Source organism: Canis lupus, chromosome 25 (genome assembly GCF_048164855.1).
Source record: "Canis lupus baileyi chromosome 25, mCanLup2.hap1, whole genome shotgun sequence".
In the NCBI taxonomy this organism is placed as follows: domain Eukaryota; kingdom Metazoa; phylum Chordata; class Mammalia; order Carnivora; family Canidae; genus Canis; species Canis lupus.
The window spans coordinates 42,293,312-42,302,182 of record NC_132862.1 but is presented as its reverse complement, the minus strand read 5'-3'; the positions used below and the strand labels follow the sequence as shown (position 1 = coordinate 42,302,182).

Below are 8,871 nucleotides of genomic sequence, written 5' to 3'. Positions count from 1 at the left end.
TCAGAGTATATTGCTCACAGGATAGGGAAGTATTATTTTGTTATAATCGTGCATGGTCACGTGTCTACGTATGCTAAGTACGATGCAAAATGTATTTCCTGCTATGGGTTGTGTTCAGAGGAATTTGAAAGCCATTGCTCTCAGTTCTGTAGACCCAGCCCAATGGATCAACCTGGGGAAAGGTCCACATTCACATTACCTTTGTGTAAGGGAATCAGGGCAGAGTTATTTGTTCAGACTCTGCTCAGTGTGGAGGAAGACCAGAGAAGGCTATTGGCATAGAGAAACAGGTGTTTATTCAAATGGAGAAGCAGCTGAGCTGAAGGCCCGCCCCTGGGTCTGGGGTCTGCACTTACAGAAGCAGCAAGAGGCAGAAGAGAAAGCAGAGGCTATGGGGCAAGGCAGGAGGGATGAGGGTATCATTATTACACATGTGGTAGTGAGTTTGCTCCTCTTCTTCAGAGGGCAGGGAGCTCAGCAGGGAAAGGCAAGACCAGAGGTCACAGGGCAGCAAGGTTCTATCCTGCTTCTTCTCTAATCTACCCAAGGCTCAAGACTTTGTTTCCACTCCAAGGGCTCTAGCTTCCTAACTGAGGTTAGTGGTACCACTGTCTTCCTCTACCCCTCATCCATGGCTCGAGAGCCTGAAACCAGCCAGAAGGACCCTCAGGGAGCTGGCTCGTCTAGGGTTAGATTCTTCTCTTCACAGTGAAGACAAAAAGTCTCCTTATTTTTTTGCCTTGGCTCACAGCCTGGTGAGTGATAGAAAGTTACTGATTCCAAAATTAGACAAGCTCAAGCTCAAGAGGCCAGAGATGAGGGGAAGGAAGAGGGTCTAATGAGGTGAGTGGCTCTAGAAATAAGAAAGAATACTGATTAGGGTAAGTCTGAGTACTGACTACTCTGCCATCCTTCCACCTCGGGGCATTTCCTGACAACACTCCTCCACACCCCCACCCTCTGAAATTCAGGGTCCCAATGTGTTAAAAAGCAAGTGGAGGAGGAGCGATGCCTAGAGAATTATCAGAGTTCCATCCAACGTTTTGCATGGTGTAATCAAATAATAACCGGATTCAGACGTTTGCAGCCCCAGAAAAGGTAACTAAGGAAGCTCCCAGCCCTGTGAGCCTTCATTCTTCTACCAACTCACCTTCCCGTTATGTTGGAACATTCTTTTGCCTCTTTCTTCCCCTACTCAACTATGAACAGATGTGTACAGAATCAGAAAAGTGGGCGTCAGCAGGGACAGGGCCGAGGGGGGTGACTTGTGGTAGGCTCATTGTGAAAGATAACAAGCCCCAGAAGGTGAGGCAACAGGTCTGGGAGTGAAGGCCACCAAGGGGTGGGGGGGGGAGGGCGGGATGGAGGGCACAAGTGAAGGACGATACGGGCTGCAGCCTTCGACTCAGGCCAGTCCCTAGCATGCCACTTAATGTCCCTTTGCCACAGTCCTGATGTGGAAGGGAATGGGACCAGGGAAGCCAGGTCCTGAGACCATAGGCCCTCTCTCTGGAAGATTCTTGGAGGACTCCTGAAGCAGTCACTGAGAACAGAGAGGAATGTGGCTGGCCGAAGGAAATGGGATGGCAGGGTTAGGGTGGCGACAGAAGGGACAGACGCGGTAGTCCCCAGCTACCTGGCTCTCATGCCCCATTCCCCCATATGGCTCCTCCCCAAGGCAGAGTCCTTCCCCTGGGGACTGTCTGGTTCAGCAATCACTGGCCAGGCTCTTGGTACAGAGGCAGGAAGGGCAGCTCTGGGAAGGGGGCTCTCAGCCGCAGCACTCCACGCTCCAAGTCAATACAGCACTGTTGAGGGGGCAGGGGGAGAAGGGGAAATGTGCGCCTCTCAGGGCATCCCCACTTCCCACAGCCTCCCCCTACTCCTTGCTCTTCCCCCTGGTTCTGTTCACCCAGAGCCCTGGGGGTGGGGTGGGGCAATGGGACCTGCTTATTTTTCACTTGTGGGCAAATAAGGAACCTCTGAGGAAGCAAAGGTGCCATCACACACCTCCAAGGCTTTCCCATGAAAAGCTGACCCCACTTGCACACCTGCATCTCACTTCTTTTCCCCGGCCCTTCAGGCCAGGCCCCAAGCATGGCCCAAGCATGGCCCAAGCGCCAGCATCCTCCTTACCTTGAGGGAAAGCAGAGTCTGCAGTCCAAGACAGAGCTCAGGACTCTCAACATCTGCAGAATCATGTGAAGACAGAAGAGGTTGGAGGGGCACCTAGGGGTCGCAGGGCCCTCCTGTCCACACTCACTCCTTATCTGCCCTCCCCACCCTCCGAGTCTGGGGATCTGGGCCCAGAGACCAGAGACACCTCCAGTAGTGCCAGCCTTCACCCCAGCCAAAAGAGGAAGGTGGGAGAGGAAGAGGAAAGCTGGGAAGGAAGGGAGGACTCACCCACCACCTGAGCCGAGCAGGCCACCGTCTCCTGGCCCAGCTGTAGCTCCAGCTGCTCCACCTGGAGGGGAGGCCCGGGGGCCAGGCCCCCACCTGGGGCTTTGAGGACCTTCTTCCCTAAGCTATGATTCGGAAGCAAGGGTTATGGCAACCACAGCCCCTGGTCCCTGCCCGAGTCAGCTGACACCCCTCCCTTACCACACTTGGGTACTCTTCCAATCCCTGGGCCCTACATGGGGTCTAAATCCTTATCTTCGCTATCAGAGTCGCCATCAAGTCTTTTTTTTTTTTTTTCCAAACTACAGCTTCCTTGATAAACCACAAAAGTCACTCTTTTACAAAGGCAGTGGTTTTTAGTATATTCAACGTTCTGTGAATACCACTACTATCTCATTTCAGAATATTTTCTGAATATTTTCCCCCAATCCATTGCCTTGGGCCACACTCTTACCCCAGGCGGTTGAGGCATCCAGCAGAGATCTGATTGTGCTGGGTGCCTGTGTCCACGGCCACCTGAAGCTCCTGGTCTCGGCACTGAGAAAGAGGGTCGTGGGGAGTCAGTGAGCCCCCCCGGGGAGAACAGATTGGGCTTGGATCCTTCACCTTTCCCAGCCCTTTGATGATTCCCTCTCAGAAACGAGTGAAGGGAAAGAACTGAGTCTTTCAAAGTGATTTTTATGGCACTCATCCAATTGAGGCAAAACCGGCTCTTAGACGGAGGAATCAAAAAAAGAAGTAGAGCTGCCCCATGGTGAGCCCATACACTTGGGAATGATTTGACCAGAAATGGAGATCTGTTTGTGGAGAGAAATTCTTGGGAAGTTGAGGGTTGAGTTTAGAGCGGTCTGGGTGAGGGATAGAAGGGTGGGAAGACCAGGCCGCCTTGCCAGGCACTTCGTATGTGGATAAGGGACAGGTTCAGCACAAGAATGAAGACTGGTTCACTTCCTTCTGGATGTGTACGGACATTTTGGGTTGTGCTTGGATATCCCAAATGCATGCAGTTTTCTTATTCCAGACATTCATTGAGTACCTACTATGTGTGAGATGCATGTGGCTAGAAGGCACAGGGGTGAATGCTGTGCTTGGGTCTGAAGGAAGGGGCACGTAACCACTGCATGCTGGAAAGTGTTGAGGTCTACAAAAGGTTTGGGAGTAAAGTGCCCTGGACATTGAGAGGGAGGAGAGGCTGTTTGTTTCCTCCTCGGGGAAGTCAGAAAAGGCTGCAAGGAGGAGGTACCATTTGGTTGCGGAACGTGGCCATAGAATGATTGGAGAGCAGGAAGGAGAAACATCGCACCAAAGCAGTGGGCATTTGTCAGGGAGGGTCCGATACTGCTCAGTTGGTTCAGTGGCCCCGGAGGTGACGAGGCTGTCCCCTTGGAACACACGAGCTTTCTCTGGGGGTGGGGTTGCAGGATGCATACGGGCACACACCGATCACAGACATAGTACACTGAAGAGTACTCACACATTCTCACTTGAAGGTTATATTTGATAAAGGGAAGAAAGAATGGCGGTGACAGGTGGCTCAGCATGGAGGGAAGATGGGTCGAGACAGAGAGTAAAGAATGTACAGGATCTCATTTTTTGGTCCAGGCTGAGGGGAGAGGTGCCTTTGCTCCCACCCCTCCCTCCCTCTCTCCCTTCTTCCAGCATCACCCAGGGAAGAAAGGAGGGTGGCTGAAGTGAGCCAGTCCCAGGCAGGATTGTCTATGAAAGTCATTGCCCTGGGGGGCCTCTCACCTTGCAGTTGACCAGAAGAGCCGGAATCTCTGTCTTGCTGGTCTTCCTCCTGCCCTCCTGGCCATGAATCCGGGCCTGCGCCAGGGGTGACTCGCCCTGCAGCCGACTCTGGTTTCCCTCCACTAGGCGTCTTTGAATCACGCTGTGCGGCTGCTGGCTCCCGCACAAAACCAAGAAGGCAGGCAGGTCTAAATCCAAGTATCCGGGCCACTCGGTCCTTTTACCATTGTTATCACCACGATGCTCTCCCCAACCCCAACCCCAGCCCTGCATCTCACAGCAGTAAGAAAGGAGCTTACCCGAGGACCCCAGCAGTCAGAGCATTATAGTGGAGTGAACCCAGTATCCAGCACTCCAGTTTGCTGGGACCCCAGGGGTTGCTCGGCAATGAACAAATGGGACGAGGAAAACAGTCCACTAGATTGGACTGACCTATCAGCCAATGGGACTTCTCAAGAGCTAATATGATGCTTGGGGAGCTTTTAACTCCAGCCTAGAACACATTATATTTTACTTTTTCCCCCTTTCCCCCTCTGACCTCATCCTTCAATGAGCCGCAGATGGCAGGGTTGATGATGTGATGAGAAGAAATCGGTAACATCAAAAGCAAAAGTCCTCTTCAAAACTAGGATGCTTGAGCCCTCCCCCACCCGAGACTTTCACCCGGTCTGGTCACTTCACTTCCGAAGTTCTGTCAGCTTTGCCTCCTGTATTTATCTAGTCCATCCTTGCTTTGTATTCCTGCCTGTATTGGAGCCTCACTCCGGCTAGCCTGGGGCACGGACCGCCTCCCTAAGTTCGCAAGAACCTGCCTCAGGTACACCTACTCGAAGCCAGGGGTCATCTAAACCCTTGCTCCCCAAGGTGCAGTCCTACAGCTGGTTAGCTGTAATCAGCTTCCAATCACTTGGAAGCTGGTTAGAAGTGCAGAATCTCATCTTATTTAGAGGCTTCGTTGTAACAAGATGCGCTGATTCGTGTGCAAGTCTGAGAAACACCAAAGTGAAACCAAACTAACTCTTACTCCTGTTTAAAACCTCTCAAAGCACACTCACCTCCTGTCACTTACCTGATAAAGCCCAAACTTTTTAAGAATTTATCCATCAGAGACAGGCAGAGACACAGGCAGAGGGAGAAGCAGGCTCCCTGTGGGGAGCCCGTTGGGGGACTCCGTCCCAGGACCCTGGGATCACGAGCTGAGCTGAAGGCAGATGCTCAACCGCTGAGCCACCCAAGTGTCCCAAGCCTAAACATTTTAAGGTGATGCATAGCCCAGGTGACCTGGCCACTGCTGGGCCTTCAGCCTCGTCCCCCACTTGGCAGGTCTGCCCTAGTGACCCTGCTTATACCTCTTGTACCAGGGTGCTCTTCGCCTCCACACCTTGGCTCCTGCTCAACCCCTTTGCTGAGACTCCTCTTTCTCATTATTTTCTAGGCCAGACTAGATGACTGGTTCAACATAGTTTGTTCAGGAACTACTCTTTATTTGGGAGAGAGATTTTTATCTAAGTATGAAGTCCCATATGTATCCTGTAACTAATGCGGGGTTTATCTCCTCCAGGAAGCCCTCTCTGACTTCTTAGTACTCTTCATTCCACACACCAGGCTGGGCCAGCACCCCTTCTCTCCCTTTGTCATGCTTCTCACAGATGTGATTTGTGGATTTTGCCCCCTCCCCCCATTAACCTGGAGACCCTATGAGGGTCAGGTCTTTATATCCCAAGGCTTAGTTCAGCATATAGTAGGTACTGGATAAATACTTATTGAAGAATGACTTTATCTGTCCATCTTCTCCACCTGCCCTCTCTGCTTGGGAACCTGGGGTTGTTTTTCTACCCTTGGTTTAATGAGGCCCTTGAGGCCAGCTGCTCCTGCCAACAAGGCTGCGAGCAGGAGACCCAGCTGTGGGAAAAAAGGGCAGTGAACTCTGGGACTAGCCGGAAAGAGGGGCCCTGCGGTTCCCAGCTCTCCTCCCACCTTTCCCACGATGATTACAGGCTTCAGGCCCCCAGTGCTGTGCAGTTTACTGCAGAGTTTTTCCAGGGAGGGAGATGGTGGGGTCCTCCCAATCTGTCGTGTCTTCACTACCAAAGCCACACAAAGTAACTGAGATCTATCTGGGAGGTCCTGGGGCAGACAGGTGAGGTGAAGAGCTCAGGACTTCTCATCAGAAGGCTGGACCTGCCATTCTGGGATGGCGGTGTTAATAGAGCCTCTACTCCAGGGCTAGAGAGATGTAAGGTGGTATCCAAACCATAGTGACTGAGGTCCTAGCCACCGATAGCCCAAGGACCAGCCTCCCTGTTGCCCATTTGTCCCTAGCTCTCCGCAGTGCTTGCTGTGTGTGCAGGGAGGGAGCAGCCCTGAAGTTCCCTGAACTGAGATCCCAGGCTGGTCACTTTTTCTCTTTGGGAGCTGCTGGGAATCTGCTGGATTCCTGGAGGGGGAACATTCGTCCAGGAACAATTTGGCGGGCCTAGGTCAGGAAAAGGAGCAAGGGCCTGCATCAGCCTCCCCACTAACTCGGGCCTTGGGCCCCCCGGACTTGACCTTGTGTCTCTCAGGTTGTGGGAGTGACCTAATGAGGAATTGGGTGAGGGTGCCGAGTGCTTCCAGGCCCTTCTATGAAAGCCTTCCTCTCTTCTAGGAGCCAGACGCCAGAGAGGACTCCATATTCTGCGGTGCTTATTTTCTCTCTTGAGCTAAATGGACCTTAGTGCTTTCTAACACATGCTTTTCTAAGCCCCTTAGAGGTATTAGTTCATGCCACTCCCACAGTAACCCGGTGAAGGAGATACTACTAATTTTATCCTCATTTAGCAGAGGAAGAAACAAGCTCAGAGATGTAAAGCAACTTGCCCAAGATAGTAGGTGGCAGAGCCAGGACCTGAACCCAAGCAGCCTGGCCCCAGAGCCTATCCATGCTCTTTACCAGTCTTTCCAAGGAAGATGAGTATATGCAGCTGTCCCCTGACCCACTCACCTCCTCCTTGTTGTTTCCCTCCTCCTGCCCGATTCCCTCTGCTTCACCGAGGTGGAAGAAGGGAGCCTGGAAGGCCAGTGCCCCCAACAAGGAGGGAGCAAGGGGGTGCTCAGGAGGCTGGTGGCCCAGGCAAGAGCCATACAAAACCCCAGGGCTCTGGAAAGGACAGGGGCCCTTAATGCTACCATTCTGGAGGGAAAAGGCAAGTGAATGGTCAGAGCTGGTAGGAGGGAATCCGTTGTTGAGGGTTAGGACAGAAACCACAGCCCTAAACTGGTCAGGCCTCCGGGCCCTCCCAGCAGTAAACCACCGCTCCAGAAGATTCCTGTGCCCTTGTAAGCCTCTTTTCCTAAAGAGCACAGCTCCTTATCACCCCAAGATAAACCTGGGACTATTTGGGAGAAGCAGAGCAAGGAGAACAGGGTCTCCCAGAGCCACCGAGCCATGGGAACATTCCCAGCAGAGTGAGAATGGTCAGAGGAGAGCCCCTCAAACTACCTATGCCCCATCCTCAGCCAGGGAAAGGGGATCCAAAGGCTTGGGGACTGTCCCCTCCAGCCCTCCCTCCTCCCTCCCCTTCCCGGGATTCAAGGAGATGGAGAGGAAGGGTGGGGAGAGGGCTGCCTCACCAAGTCCTTGGAGGTGCCGAGCCTCTTGAGGCTGTCCAGGGGGAGCAGGTCGGCAGAGTCCTTGTGCAGGAACTGGGTGGCCTGTCTGAGCCGGCGCTGCTGGCTCAGGGGGGCTCGGTCCCGAGGCGCTGCCTCCCGTCCCCTCCTACTGGAGTCTCCCTCCTCTCTGGCCTCCTGCCTGGTGCTCACGGCCCCTGCAGGGCTTGACGAGCTTGATGAGCAGGGTGGGGGCTGCCGAACGGTGCTTCTCTCCATCCCCTCTGCCTCCCGTGGCCCTGCCGCTTCCTGCCTGCCTCGGCTCCCTGGGCAGGTGGCAGCTCTCTGGACAGGAGGGTCTCCACGGGGGCAGAGGAAATCAATAAATAACGTGCAGGAGCAGCCGCGTCAGACACCAATTTCCAGGATTGCAGTAGAGAGAGTGAGGCTCCGGCTGGAAAAACCCAGCACTACCCGAGAGGGGGGGTTGGCAGGGCCTGCAGGTGGCAGGCTCTGCAGAGCATGCAAGTCTAGGGTCCTGGTTGGAGTGGTTGGTGGAAGGAGTGTGTGTGTGTGTGTGTGTGTGTGTGTGTGTGTGTGTGTGTGTCTGCAAACGAGAGGGGTGTAACAGTGTTGTAAACTGTCAGGGTGCCATGCCAGCTTGTTTGAAAGGCAGTGAGTGTGGGTGTGTGGGGGAGTCAGCCTGCGTGCTCAGTGCATGCATGGGATGCAGGCACGTGCATCCCTGTGCACCTGCCCTCCCGTCTCCTCTGGGCTGCCCCACTGTTCCCTCTGCTGGGGTTCTCTGCAGTTCAGGGTTGGGGTGCAGGCTGATAACCAGGTAGAGCAGAGAGGGGCAGCCTCAGAATGTCCTTCACTCCTCCTCTCCTTCCATCAACAGGAGAGGCTGGACCATTCTGGGTCTCAGCCTTTCAGTTTGGCAGTTGTCAAGAGTATCTAGCTAATTTACTCTGGGTTCTGGTTTCCAGGGAGAGGCGGCAGCAAGAGCAACTCTGAGTCTCCCCACAAGCAGGGCCCCAGCTTCTCCCTCTTCTTTATGTAAGGTTTATGGAGTCCTGGCTCTTTAAAAAGCATTAAATTCAAACACTCAGAAAGTTATAAGGAATAACC

General features: G+C 53.5%; 1 protein-coding gene across 1 annotated transcript; it reads right to left on the bottom strand.

Annotated features, from left to right (window-relative positions):
* Window positions 1–273: 273 nt before the first annotated feature.
* Window positions 274–8,316, bottom strand: NRIP2 (nuclear receptor interacting protein 2). Its single transcript, XM_072799453.1, has 6 exons — window positions 7,765–8,316; window positions 4,153–4,305; window positions 2,858–2,940; window positions 2,407–2,528; window positions 2,137–2,189; window positions 274–1,808 (listed from the first exon to the last, which is right to left on the bottom strand). Exons 1-6 carry the CDS (start codon window positions 8,017–8,019, stop codon window positions 1,716–1,718), a joined length of 759 nt encoding a protein of 252 aa, XP_072655554.1. The 5' UTR covers window positions 8,020–8,316; the 3' UTR covers window positions 274–1,715.
* Between the last annotated feature and the right edge of the window lie 555 nt (window positions 8,317–8,871).

Coding starts and splice junctions, on each gene's coding strand:
- NRIP2 (XM_072799453.1), bottom strand. CDS start 8,019: ATGGAGAGAAGCACCGTTCGGCAGCCCCCACCCTGCTCATCAAGCTCG. Junction 2,529..2,857: donor GGATGCCTCAACCGCCTGGG/GTAAGAGTGTGG, acceptor TCCGAATCATAG/CTTAGGGAAGAAGGTCCTCA. Junction 1,809..2,136: donor AGACTCTGCTTTCCCTCAAG/GTAAGGAGGATG, acceptor CCCCCTCAACAG/TGCTGTATTGACTTGGAGCG.